At 44.0% G+C, this 21907-nt stretch overlaps 1 protein-coding gene across 10 annotated transcripts in view; it reads right to left on the minus strand.

The window, feature by feature from the left end:
- The window catches only part of Pde1c (phosphodiesterase 1C), a 554512-nt gene that overhangs the window by 325824 nt on the left and 206781 nt on the right, over positions 1-21907 (minus strand). For 2 of the 10 annotated variants that reach the window (XM_029560852.1, XM_029560853.1), the window contains exon 1: positions 2518-2980. The exons of 5 other annotated variants lie outside the window; for them this stretch is intronic. In XM_029560852.1, the coding sequence (XP_029416712.1) occupies positions 2518-2618 (101 nt within the window). In that variant the 5' untranslated portion in view covers positions 2619-2980. Of the gene's footprint in view, positions 1-2517; positions 3017-21907 lie in introns of those variants that run through there. 3 more of the 10 variants (XM_029560855.1, XM_029560851.1, XM_029560854.1) reach the window with 3 other exon arrangements.

Genomic DNA, 21907 nt, shown 5'->3' on the forward strand with positions numbered 1-21907 from the left:
AGAGTTCTGACCCAAGTTTAGACAATGATGCTAATTAAACCTGTTTCCAGCTATGCTGATAAGCTGAGTGCAGTACATATTTGTCTTAATTTTGCTTATTAAAAAGTTTACATCATAGTCTTTATTTTATCCTTCCCTATTGATTGAGCACCTAACCCAGGTAATAGGCCCTGGAGGTACAAGGGCAAGACACACAAAGTATGTGTCCTTGTGAGTCTTATATCCTCATGAAGGAGACAATTTCAACCAAAAATCAAATAGAGAGAGTGGCAAGAAGGAGATGAAAGAGCACTAACTAGTCTAAAACCCACAGGGCTCTCAGGCCCGTCTAACTACATCTCTAACCATCTGCGGTCACTTATAAAGCCCTGTCTGTAAGAGGGTCATGGTAATACATTGATGTGAAAACCCATTCATGGTTACTGGCTCTTTCTAAAATGTTGGAAGAAAGCAGCTTCCTTCCTGTTGATGGTAATCTGTCATATGAACAAATACACACACCTTCCATCTCCTAAGAGTTCTATTTTCCAGGTCACTGAAGTGTTATTCCACGTTGTAGGAATTAGAATGTGCTTTTGTTACCACTGTCCTTAGCAACTGTTCCAACGTTGCTGCTTGGTTGAAATAAGTGGATAAATGAATAACGTAAACATGGTAGGAAGAACAGTAGCAGAGTCATAGTGGTTAAAAAAAAAAGCACATTACAATAATAAATAATACATCATTTTCAAATTATAAAGTAGAGCTAAAGTGCTCAAGGGATTGCTGTTGGGCATAGTGCTTCCTTAAGAAGGATAGAGGAAGGACTTCAAAAACATATACTGGGAGAAAAAACAGCTCACACCTTTCATGTACAAAGGCACCTGGGATCCAACTGTGGCTCGATCACAATCAGACTGTAAAAGTGTGGGCAGAGAAAGCTAGAAGACAGTGTGGTGTCAACGCCAAATGCTTTCTCACACAAGCTCCCACCTTGGCTGCGCTAATCTGGCCAAATGCTGTCTCTAGCCTGAATGACGTTGTGGGTGGTTTAGCTGGTACAGCAGCTGGGGAAGTGTTTGTGTTGAGTGTGCAACCAGTCCCCCTGGCCAGAAAGCAAGGACCCCAGATTGACTACAGCGTCATCCTGCACACCTCAGACACAGGTTTTGTGGACACAACAAACATTCTGTGTGTGACACAGTATAATGAAGTGTATCACTGACAACACTGAACATGAGCGTACTGTAAACATGGTCTGAAAGTTGCTGTACTACAGTCACTAAGCTGTCAGAAGAGCCTGCCAGCCAGAGACAAGCTTTCCAAGGGAGTTTACAGTCTCCACTCACGTCAACCACGCAAATCAAAAATCAAATTCCAAATTCTTTGGCACAGTGTCCCATGAAATCAGTGGCAATGAAGCTCACTTCCCATTCCTGATAGAATGCTTTATAAAGTGCACCCGTGAAGAGGGATCCCTTAAAGAAACATATACGATTTCATTGCTTCCCCTTAGAAATGGGGCATAGGTCTTTCCTTAGATGAGATCAGTGCCTTTCCTACTTGTTTTGCTTCTTGAACATGTGTGCGTGCTTGGGCGTTTTCAAAAACAGTAATTCCCCTCATTGTGCCTCTAAGTGTAGAATACCTGCAGAACATTTGGAGGAAAACTTTTTTTAATTGCACTGGATTGCTGATGTCAAATATCTGAAATAGCCATCTAGCTGTTGTGATAGCACACAGAGCTTTGTGGTCAGTGAGGGGCAAGCACTCCAGCTCCAGGCTGAGGGGACAGCCTCACTCACAGACTACAAATGTTTCGGAAAAAAGACCCTCTACTTTGAGGTCACTTCTCTCTTCAGTAACCACAGCCAAAAGAACCCAATGAGGCAGCTGAAATTCAGAACTCTCTTCCCATCAGCCCAACCAGAATTCTGGCCACTACATTAAGGACAGATGTCCTTTTGTGCTAACCCAATGTTGGGAAACTCCTCCGATGTTGCTTCTAACCTCCACTTTCTCCAAAATATCCGACCCCTCTAGCAAGGATATGTTGCCTGAAAGGCTCCTAACACCAGAAACTCGGCTGAGCTAGGGAGGGGCAGAAGTTTAAGCAAGAGGGTTCTGAACCTGAGCAGAGAGTAGGTCTTTGGATGATCACCAACATGCTTGCAAGCAGTTTACAGAGAAAATGTATTAAAAGTCCCTCCCCAAGGTCCTCCAAACGTTTCTCCCTTGGACAAATGGACCAAAACACCTACTTGATACTTGTTACTACAAGTGACTCGTTTAAGGGGCTTCTATCTTCTTCGCAAAGAAAACATGGTTTGGAAACAACAAAACATCCTTAGTAGCCAGGCACCCCTCCTGGGTTGGAAGGTGGGGAGCAGTGACCTTATTTTACAGAGAAGCAGTTGTGGGACTTCTAAGGCTGAGTTCAAAGGGCCATGCAATAAAGGGGGTAAAAAGTGACTGTTGTGTAGTGAGATAAGGATGGGAGGGAGAAACGGGGCAAAAGAAGTCAATAGGTTTACTTACAGCCCTCGGAGTCGAAGCCAGATCTTCTCGATCTGCTCGGGTTGGAGGTATTTCAGAGAGTTGCTCTCGAATTCTTCAATCTCCTTGGTTGGCGACTCCATAGCTGCGGGTTCGCGCTGGGGGCCAGGCGGAGCTTGTGCGGTCCCCTGCCAGCCTCTTCCCCTGTCCTGGTCCAGCCTCCTCCTCTGTCCTGGTCCAGCCTCCTCCCGTCTGGGTCCAGCCCAGGATCCCACAGAGGGTGCGTGTCTTTCCCTGCAGCCCCGACTTGCTTAGAGGGAACTGGGATCACAGGCGACTCCGGCCCCAGGTGCGCCCGGGAGGCAACGGCGGAAACCGGCCATGACCCCAGATGCGGCTCCAGGGGGACTGTACCGGCCTGGAGGAAGCACCGCGGGTCTATTCAGACTCCCCTTAAACAAAGGCGCGGAGCTACTGTGTGGCCGCCACTGAAGGATTCAGAGGCGAGAGCTGGCGGGGGGAGGAGGGAGAAAGTGAGGAGCCCAGGATCCTGGAGGAAGGGGATGAGCCTGCTCTGCAGACCAAGATGAGCCGCGGGACCTCTAACCCTACCCGGCTCCGCCCTTGCCCCTCGCTCTGCCCAGCCCTAGTGCCTCCCATATACCAGCAGCTCTGCTGCCAGAAACCTGGCAAGAGGGAAGTCATCTATGGGCGCCTGGGTTGCGAATGGGCTGGCACCTGGGCAGTGGAAGGAGGGGAGGGGCACCACTGTCTGCAGGGCATCAGCTCTGCCCCCGCCCTGCAGGCGGCCTCTGCCATTCATAAAGAACAGGGCACCCCAAGGAAAGGAAGTCTGGAGATTCACCCTGGTGTTCTCTTACCAAAGGGATTCTCTCTCTCTCTCTCTCTCTCTCTCTCTCTCTCTCTCTCTCTTGTTCTCTTATGGCCTTAGGCTCTTTTTTATGGCTAGCAGATTAATTTAATTTCCTTTGTGTTAATATTTGTTCTTCAAATATTTTGATGATTCAAATACAGAATTTTCTTCCAACATTTAAAGTCCTGTCCTTATCAATTAACTTTAAGTTGTCTCTTCACTTCTTACCTGAATTTTCTTTCCTAGTGAGATAGTCTCTCTTTTCTCTCTCTCCCTTTCTCCTCTCTCTCTCTCTCCCTCTCTCTCTCCCCCCCTTCTCTCTCACACACACAATATTCCAACACAAGAGTTAATTCAAATAATGCCACAGCCCTCCCAGGTCCCTACTGGGTACTGGCTAGGCAGCTGTTGATGTTGGCAGAGTGTCGCCTTACAGACAGCAGGCACCTCACCCCTTGGTGTCTCCCTGGGTCATGCACAATGTCTCAATGTCAATAACACAATGCACTAGCTAGCAGATTGAGACCAGGTTAGTGGGAGGGAAATACCTGGAATTAAAGATCAGCTTAAAGGTGAGGACAGCTTCTCACTGGTCAAAGAAAGTTTCATTCATGTGACTTTGGCAGAGGAATAAAAGGATGGCCTCTAACATCTGCATGCTGGTCCACTGGGTAACAAGCATTCACCTTGCAACAACTGACCAGCATGGCTGGTCCCACACAGTCTGGCAAAGATACCCAGTGCCTCCAGATGAGACATAGTTGATCAGAAACAACTTGTCCCTCAGTGCCACTTACTTAAAATCACTCCAGCAGTCAGTCCTTAAAAGCACTGAGGAAGTAAATCTTCATGGAGCTAAAGCATCACTATCACACAAAGGTAATATTAAGTAGCAGCTACATTAGTGTGGAAGTCACTTATCTGGACCGGTTACTTACACAATGTCGCCCAGCGGGGAACAAGACTTGGAGAAATGATACGCCAAAAGGAAAAGAATTTGGTGACTTGTTTTGGGGTAGAAGACCAAGGTGTGGTACTTCCACTTAGCACGTGCACCTTGAGCAGACTGCTGTCCAAACACAGAAATGGATTGACCATAGCAACAGCGAGTGCATGGGGGACGCATCCTCCTGGTCAACGCACTGTGCTAAGCGTTCCTCACCTCATATACAGCTGTTGGTCAGATATCATCACACCTGCTTCAGAACGTGAATCGAACTAGAAGCAAACAGGACTGGAATTAGGGCATCATCTCACCCTGTACAAACGTGCTGCCCTCACATAATCTCATTTTCTATGTGTGCAAAGTGACAAATTTAGGCAAAAATATTTCCTATATCCATTCCACTTTATGATCTTTTGGAATCGTGGGGTGAGAGTGTTGGGAAAACAAAGCCGTATGTTACTGGTTTTTTCTAAGTTGAAGAAAGTCAGTTTGGGAAGAAAAAGGAACAGCTATTCGTTAGAATCTAACAAATAAGAGAGAAAAGACAAAAAGGACAAACATTAAAAAGTTTCTAAAACTTTCTAACTTGTGTCCTGTTAGATATTTTAAAAACTAAATATATATTAGAATGTTAGTCAAAATATATAATTTTCCTTTATTTAAGGCAATGATGATTTTTGAAGCTGGAATGGTCCTGAAAGGTAATTTTTTGTTTTTGTTTTTGTTTTGAGACAGGGTCTCCCTGTAGCCCCAACTGTCCTAAAACTTACTATGTAGACCGGGCTGGCCTTGAACTCACAGAGATCAGCCTGCCTCTGCCTCCCGAGTGCTGGGATTAAAGATGTGTGCCACCAAGCCCAGCCCTGAAAGATAATTTAATGTCATGATTTTCAAAGTTTTTTAAGCAACAGAATATTGTATTTCAAATAATGTCGTAAGAGAGTTCAATTCAGGCCTCAATTTCAAAGCATGAGGCTAGAGTCACTCTTGTTGAATAGGAGCGCTGAGCCCCGAGTTCTCAGGGACTCTGTCCAGCTCTGTCTCCCTTCTCTCCCAGCACCTAATGCTCCACGTTATAGATGCGAAAACTGAAGCCAACCTGCCACAAAACAACTTAGAACTCCTTGCTCCTAATCCACAGTTTTCTCTAAGGCACATTATGAACTAAGTTTTTCTTCTGTCAACAAAATATACTATTTTCAGTTCACCATGTTTTTCTGCTATTCAAGTTTTGTTCTCTGTAGCCAGCAAGATGGGAGACACTTTACAGTTGTAGCAACACTGCAAACCACAGCTTCCATTGGCATTAAAAGATGAAAATAAATAGATGCAAACTGACCCAGAAACAAAAGGTATAGAAACCACAAAGTCACTCACAACTTTGCATTGGAAGTTAGTTTCCATTATGACATCCAAACTCAGCTTTTTAGTCAAACTCTTTAGAAAACCACATGATCAAACATTACTAAATACATTTATACAAGCATACATATACAAATATGTATACATACACATACACACATGTATGCATATATATGCATCCAACCAACAATCTGAAACAGTTCCCCCAAGTATTCATACACTAACCTAGCCTAACAAAGTCTTTACTATAAGCATTAAGTGCCATAAAACATTAGAAAGCTACTAGCTCTCTGGCTGAAGCAGAGTTCAAAGAGAAGCTGAGAGTATTTGACAGCTGAAAAACTAAACTGTACAGGCATAAGGAATGACCCTCAGGTCTCCTTCATTGTTCAGATATCCTAATCATAAGTACCAATTATTTAGTTATCATGTACCAAGAAGCATATTGAGCAGATCACAGGTTGGTTCACTTGGTCCTTACAAACCAGCTTCTGTATAAAATTAAAACTACATTGAAATTCCATCTCACCACAGTCAGAGCGGCAGTTATTAAGAAAACAACAACAAATCCTGGGAGGATGAAAAGGAATTGAGAATCCTTATATATCTCTGGCAGGAATGTAAATTAGTCCAGCCACTATAGAAATCAGTATGGAGGTGCCTCAAAAAATTAATTACTGTGGGATTCAGCTGTACCATTTCTGAGTATTTACCTGAAAGGCTCTCCGTTCAACACATCACACAGGTATCTGTACAGCCCTGCTTCCTGCAGCACTACTATTATTGCTAAGTTAGGGGACCAACCTAAGTGCCCATCACTAGAGGAACAGATAAAAAATGTGATTTATATACACACTGGAATTTTATTCAGCCTTAAAAAATCAAAAATATGTTATTTTCAGCAAAGTGGATGTAACTGAAGATTATCATATCAAGTGAATAAGTCAGATTCACACAGGCAAATATCAAATTGTCTCTCATTTATGCATTCTAAACTTTACATAGAAACATAAAATCGTGAATATCTATATGATATGGAAGTATAAGAAAAACTGTCTAGGGAAATGAAGGGAGCTAAGAGGTAGGGATAGAGAGAAGTAGGGAGTGGAAGTGAACTGGTCAAATGATACATGAAGCCGGCATGGTGGTGTACACCTTTAATCTCAGCATTCTGGAGACAGAGGCAGGCAGAGCTCTATGAGATGGAGGTCATCCTGGTCTAGATAGCAGAAAGAAAAAAAAGATAACATGAAACATGAAAATGTCCTTTTGAAACCCAGTAGTATATACAATGAATACAAGCCAATAAAATCCCTTCTGCGTAGCTTCATTACGCCCACTGACACAGAAAAGGCTCTGACAGCTTTTGGAAAGGCAGGCAGCCAATAAGTGAAGACCCAGGCCAGAAGACAAAACTCACGTTGTGTTCCTCATGCTAGTTCATCTCCCGCAGACATATAAAAAGATTAGTAAAAGTTTCATACCAGAGAATATAGGGCTGTTTCAGGAGCCCAGATGAGGGGGCTCACTAACACAGGGAAAATAGAGGGCTGTATAGTATAGATAATATTTTACCTGGATCTTGAAGGTGGCTGAAGTGATTTCACAGAAGGCAGCTGACTCCATAAAGAGGTCAAATCATGGAAATCATGGGAACATGGGAAGAGGTTGAGGCACTCAGAAAATCCATGAGTAGCTTTGTGTGGCTTGACTACACATGTATTGCTAGTGACTGGAAGGGTCAGCCAGCCCCTTGCAGTCAAGAAGCCTGGATTCTCTCGTGAAGATGTTAGGAAGCCAAGGGTGGTTCTAAGAAATCTTTGTTTAGGGTTTAGTCAGCTTACACGTGCAGGGTACCCTGAAAGTGCCTCATGCATCCTGAACTGAGCTCAGCTTCAAGGAACTTCCATCTAACAGCCACGGAGTAAATGACAACCAGGGCTCCATTAGAAGATTCCAGCTACCAGATACAAACAAGATGTTTGGCTAAGAAAGGAGGGAGGGTCATGCAAAGGATTTATAATCAGAAAAGGGACTTCCCCCAGGGACAGAATCTTCTAGATCTTTCATGCCTGCTTGCTTTGGCCTCCTGAAGCCAGCCTGTGCCCTTGACCCATTTTCACACCTTGGCAATGACATCACCAAAGGAATCTATTGAGGGGGACATTCTGGAGACATTTTTGGTGGCTGGAAGTAACATCAGGCAAAACAGCCCCTCCTACCCACCCACAGCAGATGTGAACCAGCCCCATACCAGAGGCTGTTCCCCAGTGGCTTCCCTTTCAGGTAGGGGCTATGCAATCACCATCACACGAACGTTCCCGCTGACATCTTCTCTGTTTGATCTTAGGATTTGGAGAGAACTATGTCCCAGGCATTGCCACCACTAGAAAAACAAGGTAAAGAGGCAGTGATCTGACTAAGCCCAGCAGCTGCCCCAGCCTAGCCCTCCTCTGAATGGGTCTCTGAGCACCAACAGCATAAGCACATGCCTGAAAGTGATCCAGAGTATCTGGGAAAAGGAGATAGACGACACAGGGTTGGGGCTAGGGAGATGCCTTGGCAGTAAAGTGCTTGACACATAAGCATGAGGCACTGCATTCAAATCTCCAGTACCCATGTAAAAGAAACGTCAGCTGCATCAACATTTGCCTGTAAGCCCAGCACTGGGAAAGAGAGGGGCCTGGAGACAAGTGGATCTTAAGGGCTGCCTGCCAGTCAGTATTCCCAGATCAGCGAGCTCCATGATCAGTGAAAGACCTTATCTCAAAAAATAAGGTGAAGAAATAATCCAGGGATCACACACAAACACAAAAATACCAAATCACCCCAAGTCCACTTTCAAATAACACAATGTCAACTTACAATATTTGTAAGTTGTATCAATATTTTATGAGGGGAAAACAATCGCAATTCTTCCCTTCTGTCCTTTAAAAAAACAAAAAAAAAAAAAAAAAAATGAGACAGTGTGGAGGGCAAGCATGTGACCATACACTCTCCCCTATCCGACAAGATCCTTCCCTTACTCCAATAAGTTCATGATCCTTCCATACTGCACAGGTGAATCACTGGGTCCCTAAGACAAGAACCTTCTGTTCTCTTAACATGGCCAGGTTGGGCTAGTGAAGTCTGGATTCCTGTACAGTGCTCGTGTGCCCTGACTAGAAAAACTATAGGCTGACATGGGCTTTAAAAAATGATTTATTATTTTTATTTTATGTATATTAGTATATTATCTGCATGTATCTAAGTGCACCCAATGTCATGCAATGCCCACGGAGGTCAGAAGAGAGCATTGGGTCCCCTGGAACTGGAGTTGCAGATGGTTGTTAGCCACCATGTGGGTGCTGAGAATCAAACTCGGGTCCTCTGCAAGAGCAGCCAGTTCTCTTAACCACTGAGTCATCTCTCCAGCCCCTAACCAGGCTTTTTCATGATCCCAAAACAGCTACAGAAAATGTGAATCCACCATGCTGGATATGATTACAGGAGACACAGCCTTGACTATTCAACCAGAGTCAAACGCTTCATTCTTCTGAAAAAACGGGTTATCCAGGGGTGACATATGACCAAACAGACCGCACAGCTTCCTTATAGGATTTGATGTGGTTACTCAAGGAAAAAGTAAGGTTCTCTTTCTTTGAGACACGATGTAGGCTTGAGGTTGTCTTAGCCCTGCCTACCACGTGGAAAATGGAATCATCATAGAGAAACAGACAGACAAGGAAAACAAAACATGAAGGCCTTTTGAGACCCTTGATCCTGCCATGCTGAAGCCAGAACTATATGTGGACTTTGAAGTTACAGGAACCAGATAATACCTTCATACTGATTTTTTTTTTCACTTAAACTGGTTTGAGTCGTAGTTTGGTCATTAACAAAGCATTCTGACTTCTACAATTCCTCCTGTAAAGGGCTGTCATGAGGAATAAAATTAATGCACAACCAATGCCTTGAACATTGAGGCTCTTGTAAATAAGTAGTTTCTTCCTCTCAGCATCCAACAGGATTCCAGGGAAGGAAACTGGAAAACCATAGAATAAACTGGCAGGGCAGAGCACACCCAAGGTAAATCTAAGGACCTTTTGCTATTTAGATATTGGATGTATCAATAATTGTGTCTCTTGATTAAAAACTCATCAGGCATTGTATGTAATCCACACTGTCCCCTCAACACTGAATGAGTCCCTTATGACACTATCTCCTCCAAGGCCCCTAAAGTCCTGGCTTCCCTTGGGGGCTGGCCTATAATAATCCTCCAGTTCCTGGCGGGCAGTGTGATTGTGCAGATTTCCCAACTCCCGGCTCTGTGGCCATCCCACCTCTTGGAATACACTGCTAAGCCAGCAGAATTAGCTTGGCTGCACTAATGAAATTGAAATTTTTGTTCATGTAAAAGTGCTGATGCTACAGTCAGCTGAATTCTGGTCCAAATGTGTATAAATCAGCCAGTTGTTCTTCATAAGGCTGTGAATCAAGTCTGAATACGGAAAATCTTAGAGCTGCCACAAGGATCTAGGTCAACCCTTTGCCCGAGTCCCTAGTTCCACAAGCTAGGTACCTTCACAAGACAGTGGGGTGGTAAAAATGGGACAGAAAGCCAATGTCCCAACCCACACCTAAGACTTGGGGTCAATGGCTTGCTGATAGGTGAGAAGAATAAAGTTCCCCAAACATGTGGGTCATTGGAAAAGACTTCCTGAAGGAAGGATCCTCGTGGGGAATGAGTAAACTCAAGAGCAGAGATTGCAGGAACGTGAGATGCATGTGGCACACAGTAAGGAAGAGTTGCTGCAACGGGCACAGTGGGGTTGAGGCTGTAGGCAGCCAGGACTGCCCTGCTAAATTCGACAGCTGCCTATGCTCCTGCCAGTGGGAAAACAGAGTCATTGATCAGGTGTAGTCCAGGAAAACTAGGATTGTGGTTTGCAGAGAAAGATGAGAGGGGTTTTCAATCACTTTGAAAAACCCACTACAGGTAAAGATTTATAGATTCTTACCTCTGTATCTGGGGGAAAGAGCTTATAAACAAATGCTGCGATGTTTTAAATTCATTCATTCATTCAACAAACATTTGCTCAGTGCTTATCCTCTGCCATGCATTCTATAATGCTAGGTAGTCAGTGGTCAGCAAAAATGCTCCAATTCCATGCCACAGAGTTTCAATCTACTTGGACTAATAGCTAGTAAGCAAAACAAAAGACAACAGCTACATCATTGTAAAGAGAAGAATGCTAACCAGGAATTAGACAGCACAGTACAAAGAATAACGGGAATGGGCCTGTTTGTGAACAGGGTGGTATTTCAGCTGTGTATTGCTGTATAATGACCCAAAATTTAGTGTCTTGAAGTATAATATTCAGTATTATTTAGTGGGTATAATACCCAGTGTAGTTACACCATCATATATGGCACCTTGGTTAAGACAACTGGAAGTTCTTTCTCTCTCCCCCGCCCCTCTCTGTCCTTTTCCCTCTCTCCCCCCTTTTCTCTTCCCCACCTTGCATACTTACTCTGTGTGCTGTTACCATGTGGCTAGCTTAGGCTTCCTTACCTAGCAGCTGGACATCAATAGTAAGCGTTCCAAAGGGAAGAGCCAGAGACCATCAGGCCTCTTTAGTGGCTAGACTCCCAAGTGGCACAGTATTCCTTCTTCTTCTGCATTTGGTTGGTTGGAGCAATCACAGGGCTAGCTCTGATACACTGGGAGGAAAAGCACACCTCACTCCTTGATGAAGGAATAGGTCGCAGTTTTAAAGCCCTCTTTAATCTACCCAGGAGGTCAAAGATGGTCCCATGAACAAGTACCATGCAGGGAAAGCTTAAAGGAGAAGGAGCTGGCCAAGTAACAAATAGGAAGACCATCTTTCTGACAGGAGAGTGCAACATGCCCCAAAGTCCTGGAGCAAGAGGCGTTTGATGATCTCTGGAGCTATGTGTGGAGGGATGTGGCAAAGGGCCAGCAGGTGGGGGCCAGGGAAGAGTCTTAAGCACAGGCCTAAAAATCTATTCACCTGTGGTCACCTCATAGTATTGTCATGAATGGCCTGTCCATCCCATTCCCCCAGGGGCCTCTCAGAGGATGACTCTGAAATTTAGCAAAGGTTTCATTTCAGGTTCAGATTGGCACATGAGAGGTGTGGAAACAAAGGAGTTGAATCCTGAGGTTGATAGGGGGTTACCCAGAGAAAGGTAAGGAGCAGGTACAGCCCAGAGTCACCTTCAGGCAGAAAGAGGTCATGTTCAGCTATCTAGCAAGAAATGATCAGTCCCCATGCCCTGCAGGTAAATGCAGGCTTCCTGTGACTCAGCACACAAGGGGAATATTCTTGGGAATTTTTTCAAAATTGTCTTCGGGACATACAATGGTCCATGCTAGACCCTGGGATTCTTAGAAGTGAAAGGATTTCTAAGACCCAGGGGAATGAAAGAATAAGATTCATGAGTTCCTTCTACCTGCATGCTTTTAACAGATACTTGTCAATAAATAAGACCTAGTAGGTACCTTGAGTATCCATAACCCCCAACACATACAGACTGACAGATCCATCAGAAGTTGGTGTGTGTGAATATTTCTACCTCTGAGATACGAAACCGTCCTCATAAGCAGGGGTTGGGACTTGATTTGTGGGGAAAGATGAAAACTTATGGGTGCAGTTTAAAAGTAATTTGCACGCAAAGTGAATTTTAGCTACAGGCTTTCAAATTGTTTGTTAACCACCACTATCACCCTGAGACCAGGGAGGCCTTGGACACAAACAGCTATGCAGTGCATGGGGGGAAATAAAGTCTTTAGGAGGCACTTAGGGGTCTTACCTAAAGTACAGAAGGGAAGGTGTTCATTATTTAACAAGCTCCAATCAAGTTAGTGAAGGCCAGAAATCATTCTTCTCCAATGGGCAAAGCAAAGGAAGCCCTGAATCAAGAACATTTTCCTTTAATGCTTCCCATCCCCAACCCCAGTACAAGAAACATTTGTGAAAACAAGTCCCCCTTGTCACACATTGAAATAACACAGCAAAGTCAGGCATGGTGGCACACACCTTTAGTCCCAGCACTCAGCAGAAGCAGGTAGATCTCCGTGTGATCAAGACCAGTCTGGTCTACATAGTAGGTTCCAGACCAGCTGGAGCTACAAGGATACTGCGTCACAAAAACAAAACAAACAAAAAAAAACAAAAACAAAAACAAACTAACCAAACAGCACCTGCAGAAGAGCCCTGCATCCTACCGATGTGGCAGTCAGGCCCATCTGTCGTAAATGCCCCATGTACTCAGCCCGTCAGTAATCAGTTCTGCCATTTCCAATCAAAGCAATTCCTAAGGCCGCTGCTGTTACCAGGGACTTCTGACCACATTTCCTAATCATTAATTGCAGGATTCATCTTGTCTCTGACAACATGCTGCAACTAGTTGTACAGAGAGGAAATTTTAACACACAATTTTTGTCAAACCCCTGCACCTGGTCATAGAAAAAAATCAAACTCAATAAAGATTTGTTGACAAAGCACTAGTCATGTACAACTCTGACCTCAGGAGCTTTACTTGATGAGTGTGGCTTTTAGAAACAAGCTTTTCATCAAACTGAAAATGTGCTGGGCCAGAATATTGGCAGGGAAATTTGCATCATTGACTCTGTTGCACATTTGATTAGCAGTGTTATCCTGCCTTCCACAATTACTAGAAGTTCTTGAAGCCACTACTAGTGAAGGCATCATAAATCAGAAAGAAAAAAGGAAGGAAAACTTGCTCCTGAAGCTGTAGGGTATTGCAATGCATAAAGGCTTCTTCTGGAAATGACTGGATTTTTTTCTTTTAAACCAATTAAGTAGGTGCTTAAATGAGAGCTTATCAGTGCTTGCTCTGTAGAGCGCCCAGTGCTGGGTTCTCAGCTCTAGGCTACTCTCAGGCCATGGCATTTTACTCTTCCTAAAACAGATCTCTGGCTGAGGCCCCTTTCTGGCATTTTTTGCAACCATTCAGACCATCTTTTCTAATCAGCAGGGTACAGGGTATGTCTGCCCAGGTGACTGGAACCCTGGGCTGCTCTGAGGCCTCATTGGTCCTAGCTGTTGCTTAACCATGGCACCAAGTCAATATCCCATCAGAGGGAGCTTTCCCCAGCAGCAAGTGCAATTGCTAGTGCTCCCAGAGGCTCTGCAGTGACATTGCCAGGTGTTTGCATAGTAGAGGAAAATCCCTCTTTGTCCCACCAGCTCTGACCTCACTCCAGTGGAGTACACTTGCCTGTCTTTAATCACCCATGAAATCCTGCAGAGGAGAGACAAAGGGTTCAGAGGAGAAGCTGTGAGGAAGCCTAGGGGAACAGCAGATGTGATTCATTCTCTTTACCTTTGAAGACAGGCTGGACTGCAGCTTGGCTTGCATCCAAAGACATGAAAGGGAGAGAATACCTTTCCTGTTCTCAGCAGACAACAACTGCGCAATGCTAACATCAATAATGCATTGGGACCCATGGCTAACACATCTTTTGGCTATCTGGGTAATTGGGCAGTTGTCAAAATGTAGCTCTAAAAGGCACTGTGTGGACAGAGCCTCCACTGTTACTGAAAGGGCAGGTTTAGCCCTGGATGACATTCAGAGGGCACCTCCCAATCTGTCCGTCCTCAAGTATAAATTCTATGATAAACACTAATGGTGATACCAACAGCTGTGGTAACAATTGCAAGCCACTTTTATTACAGGTACAGTGAGTGTACTCCCCTTTCTACAAGCCTAATCTCACACTGAAACTTTCAGTAACTGGCTCAAGGTCATAGAGAACTGGATTTGAACCACATCCTGTCACTGACTTACAGAACACTGGTGCTCTCAGAAGCAGACATTTTTGATATAAGCCGACAAGCTCAATCTGTATGTCTTGATTACCCAAGTCCTAACCACAGTGCTCTGACCTTGTAATGACTTCAAGCCATTTTTAAACAGCTTTCTAAACACGAGTGAGGAGATAAAGCACAGGCAACAACTAGCCAAGGCTCTAACTGCAGCCAGTGACAATGCTCAAACAAGAAGGCACACGCAGCTCTTGCTAGGGAGACCATTTCTGTCATTCCTTTGAGGCTCTGCAAATAGATCCCCAGCCTCAGAAAACCACAGCACAGCCATGATTGCACAAAAGACCCCAGGGTAAGTGGACTGCACGGCTTCCACAGGGAGGTAACACTCTTCCCCAGGGTTTCCAGCAACACAGAGAATACACAAACATGGGGTCTGTGAATGAAACCCTGGAAGCAAAGGTAGGAGACCTGGATTTCCAAAAACTCTGCATACCACTCACCCAAGAAAACTTCTACCACTACTATAGTAGCAGGTGGAGCCCAACTTTCCAGTCTTGTCTGGTCAATCACATGGTCACATGGCCACCCCTAGGAAAGCAGGTTCACTTTAAGTCAAGCCACAGAGACAGGCAGAATACTAAGTGTGTTAATGAGAAGGTGACCTTTTTCTGCCCAGCACCCAGCCCCTTGGTGCAGTGTTTATGGACCCAGCCCCAGATGTGTAGTTCTGTAAGTCTTAACCATTTCTCTGAATTCTTCAGAAAAGCATAACCTTTCCTTTTCCTCTTTATCTCCTTTCTAATCATGCTTCCCTTAATGCTTTGGGCTGTCCCAACATTTTGGATTTTTCAAATCTTTATTTAAAACTCCCTGCCATGTGGCTACTAGTCTGCCATGTGTCTATCCTCCATGTTTGTTCTAAACCAGCACGGTTTAATTGTTGTTTGTGTGTTTGTTTTTTCCTTCTCCCCCTCCATTCTCCTCCTGAAGGCCGATTCTGAGATTCACAGCTTGCCTGCCCTGAGGAATTTTCTTTAAATTCTAATAAAGTTGTCCTAAAGCTTTCACTTGAGTCCATTCCTAAGTTCTTTCATGAATGAGACTGACAACGCTGAAAGGGGTCCCACCTCCCTCTGTATCACTACAACAATTGATTTTCTTACTTTTGCCACAATGAATGTTCTTTCTCTCCTAAAGGAGAGGAAAGACCACAGGTTAAACAGAAATTCTTGTGTGCATGTTTATGTAAGGGAGAACAAAATGGTTCGACACAAAGATTTTGACTTCCATGCTGAACAGAATGGGGACTCCCTGTGAGCTCAGAGGCAGAGCAGGGATGGGATGGAATTGGATTTGATGAAAACCATGTGGGCTGGTCATCGAGATCAGACCATGGCAGTGGCAGAGGCAGGCGGGAGTGAGAAGACAGAGTATGCTTTCCTTCCGGTCCATCTAGCTTTTCTCTCTTGATGCAAGAGATACAAGAAATCCAAAGAAATGCCTTCATAGAATGATACATGGACATGAAGACAGAATGTGGGGAGTTGGATGAAATGCTACAGAGCTGGAAATAGCATGGGTCCAAGTGAGCTAGCAGCCTTACTGTTAATAATATTAACAATAATAACAGCAAATCATCTCCCTTTTGGACAGCCCTGTTTATTATGGCTAAAAGTTTTTGCAATTTGATGGTAATTAAGAACTTTGGAGGAGGGAAAACTTTGAGACAAGAGATAGGTATGGGGGAGGGGAGCAGGAGTATTCTCCCCAGCCCCTGTGGTTGCCCAGGATGGAAGCCTTTGTTTTCCAAAACCTTCACATTCTGTAACCTTTGCCTCCGTATGTTATCTTATCTAATTACCATGTATAGGCTGTGTACCTTTTGCTTACATTCTTCACAAATGATATAAAAACCCTCCACAATTTGAACAAGGAATCTGATTCTTATCCATGGGGTCAGTCCCGCAAGCATCAAATTAAACTTTCTCTCCTCACCTGACTTCGGCTGTTGGTCTTTGATTTTTCCATAACATGTTCATAGGCTTCCCAACATTGAGTGCCCAGGGCTCTGGCCTCTGTGATCCAGGCTCACTGGAGATTAATGAAGCCCTTCCAACATCTGCCATTGCACTTCCTGCTCCGTCATCCTAGCCACCTCAGGGGTGGTTGCATCTGCCTGGAAGAAGCCTCTAGATTTCAGGGATTCCAATGAAAATGACCGGGCTTTCCTCTCACCACCCAGAAGCCAAGGGGATCAAGGCCAAAGCCAGACAAAAGCCATCTTGATCCCCGGAGTCAATCCTCTTCTAGGAGTTTCCATTTCAAATCTTTGTTTCAGGAAACATAAACTGGACACATTATGGAGTGTTAGAAAGGTTTAAGATGTTTATGGATCAAGAACATCATTTGAGAATCTGATAAAAGTTATACAATGTATATATTATGATTTTCATTTTTTTAGGAGGCTCTTAGATCCTTCTGAAATTCACCCAGACCTCTTCCTCAAAACTCTTGCCACAGCTTAGCTTGTGTACATGTGTGAGAAAGAGAGTCTAGTTTGGTCTTCTGTGCACTAAAATGGCACATTGGAGAGCTTTATAATGAGCAACGGATATCCACCAAGTTCTCTTTCGGGTGTATTATATGCTGTGCATGTTTCTGTACACAATCTTATTTTTCAATTATAATTACTGACACATATTAATTACTAACACACATTAATTGTGCATACTAAAGGATTCTGCTATGACATTTCCATAATACATATATCATGGTTTGATGATTTCCATGTAAGTTTCTATATAAAAGAAAATATGCAACACTTGTCTGTGTGTGACTTATTTTCCTTAATATGATGCCCTCTGATTCTATTTATTTTCCTGCAAGTGACATGATATAATTCTTCTGTACAAATGAATAATGCTTTATTGTGTGTCTGTAACATAGTTTCTTGACCTTTTCACTTCTTGACAGGAACTTAGGCTGATTCCGTTTCTTGGCTGTTGTGAAGAGTGCCACAGTAAGCACTGATATATAGGTGTGTCTTTTGTATGCTGATTTTGAAGAGTCAGAATGCCCTGACTGCATTTTGCTTAGCTTCTTTAGACAAGCCCAGACAAGCTCAGGCATATTGTACATGTAAAAGCCTTATAAGGTATGAACAAAAACTTCTGACTCTAAAAGATATTAGTCAGCACATTCCAGTGCCCTGAAGACAGCCCCTACCAATCAAGACTTTCCCTGTACACAAGATATGGGGACATCCAATTATTTTAAAAAAGGCTTGGCGCGTGCGGGTTTCTCTGGAGTGCCCCAATAAAAGCTCCTGCCTGCTATTGTTAGGGGCCAGACTCCATATTTGGCTCGTGAAGTCTGTGCCCGACTAGCCACCATTTGGTTATTATCTTTTTTCTCTTTAAATTCTTAAATAAACTTTTGTATAATCTTTTTGGGTATCTGTGGGACTTCTTCTCGATTCTCAAACCCTAACAATTTCATTTCCTTTGGGCATATACCCAGGAGTGGAATCCGAGGGTATTCTGTTTACATTTTTGAGCAATCTCCATGCTGTTTTCTGCAGTTGGTGCACTAATGTGCCTTCTTAGAGGAAGGGTCCCTTGTTCTCAGCCTTGCCAGCATCTGACACACACACTCTTCTTCAGAGCCATTCTGACTGAGGTGAGAAAGGATGAAGTTTTGCTTGGTCTTTTCCTGATGGCTAAAGACATGGGACTTTTTTCATGTAATATTGGTAATTCATACTGCTTCTTTGGAGAATGTGCTCTGACCACTTACCCATTTCTTTTTCTGTTTGTTCTGTGAAGGTTTTTAATCTTTTATGTGTTCTGTATGTTAATGCTCTATCAGATAAACAGCTGATGAAGACAGCCTCATGCTCTGCATCTGTCTCTTCACTCTTGTTTCCTTTGTTGTGTAGAAACTCTTTACTTTGATGTGATCCCTTTTGTCAGGTCTTGCTTTTGTTCCCTTAACTACTGGACTCTTATTCTGGAAATCATCGCCTATGCCAATGTCTTGAAGTGTTTCTCTTCCAGTAACTTCAAAGTTTTCTTTGACTTGGTTCTGAGTGGATTATTATACCAGGTCAGTCTTAAGCACCTAGATAATTCGATTTTCATGCCACCACTTGTTGAACACATTTAATCCTCTCTACAGTTGTGTAAGAACCAGAACTCTGAAAGTCCCCTCTAGCCTTTGTGCTTCATCGCACTGGAGCTTATGGAATACTAGCTGAGCATTTAATTATTGCTATTTTACAGATGAGGAAACTGACAGGCTAATGGCAGAATGGAATTTGAACTCAATGCACCTTGATGAATGACCAATCTGATCTCTGAGGCTAAGGTATAGACATGAGCATAATAAATAAATTATATGTTATACTGTATCCAGAGCTGTAAGGAAAGGGGAGAGCAAAGAAGGGAGCAGGAATGTGTGAAGGGTGAGGGCAGCCAGGGCTGGTCTAGGGAGAAGGTGCGATGTGCTCAGAGACCTGAAGGAAATGAGAGAATGAGCCAAAGAACATGAGGTGTAAGGGAAAACTAGGTGTGCCGGGCCGCTGAGGAACCAGGTGGCATAGGAAGCTGGAGAAACAGGGGTGAATACAGGAAAGAGGGCTTCGAGGTAAGGTGGGGGGAGGGCAAGATCCTGTAGAACAGAAGCAGAATGGGATGAGATGGGATTTGATGAAGACCACTTTGGCTGCTTGTTGAGAACAGACCACGGCGGGGGCACAGGCAGGAGCAAGGAGATGGGGAGAGGGGATGAGGAGGCTCAGCCAGGATGACAGTCATGTATAGACATACTACTTTCTAGTACCATGACTCTTCTGCTTTCCTGGACATCAGGTTACCTGGATTCAGCCTGCCAGCTGCTATATACTGTGGGTTCCAGTCAGCCTCCTAAAATCGGGAGCTCTGTGTAGACACTGACTTCCCGTTAACTCAAATCTGACAAGGGCCAGAGGCCAGGGTTGCTCCCCCATCTCCTGCCACAAACAAGGCCAGCATTTCGGGTTAGCCTAGACTACCACACAAACGCAGGTCATCAGTATGGGGGCCAATCAAGCATAAATCTGGAGCTCCCTGTCAGATAGTACTGCTTGACCAGGGAGGTACTTGTGGGGTGACAGTAGAAATGGGGAAGGTTTTACATATAGTTGGTCTTCCAATTAACTTGCTTTAAAAATGCCAAAATAAAAACCCAAAACAATAGGAAAATTACATTCCTATAAAGGAAAATAAGACATCTACTATGTACAAGACACTATGTTGAGTATTTCCTTGCAGAATCTACACAACATCCTAGGAAAGCATGATTATTTTGTCTATTACACTGAAAAGGAAAGTTTGGAAAGTCTAAGCACTTTTCTCTCAAAGAGATGCACTTGTCAGAACAGATGTGTGGCTTCCAAGTCCAGCCTTCTGCCAGCTGCCTCTACCATGACCTGTCTGTCCAGCTCTAAGTGGATTCAGGGTCTTTGGGTTTAAATGCAGGAAACTCTTAGGAAACAGTGACAAAAATAGGCCTCCCAGCTGCCTCTGTACACTTAAGTATGCTTGCAGAAAATTTGGCCACTTCAAAAATGCCTAGGTAATATAGAATACATATCCAGTGGATTCACCTTGCAGAAGGGAATGTTTCCTTCCCACCCCATTCACAGCCAAATTCTAAAATCCAAAAGTAACTTCCTAACAAAACCTGCAGCAAGGAACTAATCCCCCACTTCCCACATCAGGATCCTCCAACTGGTCTTTTCTAGCAAGCTTGCCGGTTGTAAGTCAACAGACTCTCTTGTTCTTGTTATAATTTACGCTCCTGGTGAATCTATTCCAGACCAGGACTCTGGCCTGGAAGCTTGTTGAAGAGATTTAGTAGCTTAGGATCAGATCCAGCTGCTTAGGGTGCTGTGTTACTTCCTCAAAGCCTGGGTTGCACCACTGCCTTGACTGCTCATTCAGTCATTCCCCAGACATTGGTGCCTACTTCGTGCCAGTGCTGGGGTCTTCGCATGACCTCTGCAACTGGAAAAAGGCTCCCTCTTTCAGGAGTTTCACTGGCCACCTGGAACCTGACACTGTCAATGATAACACAGGAGGCTCAGCCTCTTTATTGCCCAGTGACGTGACTTGATCCCAAAAACTGGAGCAGAAAATAAGGCAAAATGGTTGAAGCTCAACACTGGACACATCGAGCTTTGAATAGCCAGCCCAGCCCCACTAGGAGCAAGAGGCCCTTGGCACAGCTTGTGTGCCCAAGAACACCTGTGGCAGGTGGGCCCAAGCATCGTGAAGGCCCCCTGTTCTCTTCTCTCCACATTCTGGGCACATGGGAAGACCTTCTGAACCTAAGGTGTGTAAAAGAGGTCACTGTCACTCAAAAAATAGAAGGGGCTCCTCCTTCATTAGGGGAACAGTAAGTCTCCCTGCCTTTCTCTTTGGTGTTAATGTGAGTATCCCATTGTAGTGTGTGCTGGCTGTGGGAGTGGGCGTGGGCAGAAGACTTGATTTTCAGTATTTGTGGGTTCCCATGATGTAAATACTCTCAGCATAGCCGGACCCAAACCATCCACATATCACTTTCATTTTGCTAAACGAATCCAAATGCATTGTTTCAGAGTAACTTAGAACTGCTGTGAAAGAAGAGAAGCCATTATTATGGTATGGATAAGTAAACAACTTTGCGGTGGTCAAGAGACTGCCAACTGAACAGATCAGTCTGAGACTCGAGCGCTATGCATTATGAATTCGTCTGTTTCAATGTTGCCCAGCAGAGGACTCCACAGGTTCTGTCTACCGGGCAAGTGCAATAGTAGGGCTACAGCGTTAGGTCTCTGAGTGGCTTCCTATCCCCATGGGGTGAAACACCATTTACACATATGACACAAAGGCCATCTCTGTCTTGAGTCTACCCATCTCATGTCTGCCCTTATTTCTACCTCTCCTTACTGTCCTACAACCTCGAATGGCTTCCAGCTGCGTTGTTTGGGGCTTCCCTAAAATGACCCAAGTCTTTGGGAGGCTCCTCTTCTTAGTGACAAGGAACTATTCCCAGGTAAGATCTGTATCTCTTTCCACTAATTTCTTAACCTTGCAGTAGTTCCCCCTTATCTCTGTTTTCAATTTCCACCTGATTGTCTGGTCATCCTGTGTTCTGAAAGCATTAAATGGAAAGTTCCAGAAATAAACAACTCATGAGTTTTCAATTGTATACCATTCTGAGTGGTGTGGGAAAGTCTCATAGTGCCCTGCACCACTCCTCTGAGGTGTGAATCTTCCTTCTTTCCAGCACACCTATGCTATAGTTGCAACCTGCTTGTCATTATCTATGACACAATAGACATTTTGAAAAAGACTTCATATAATTTTTATTGCTTGCTGTATTTTATTTATTTATTTATTTATTTATTTATTTATTTATTTATTTACTTAC

The sequence above is a fragment of the Nannospalax galili genome, unplaced genomic scaffold (assembly GCF_000622305.1).
Source record: "Nannospalax galili isolate Female #2095 unplaced genomic scaffold, S.galili_v1.0 scaffold132, whole genome shotgun sequence".
Lineage (NCBI taxonomy): Eukaryota > Metazoa > Chordata > Mammalia > Rodentia > Spalacidae > Nannospalax > Nannospalax galili.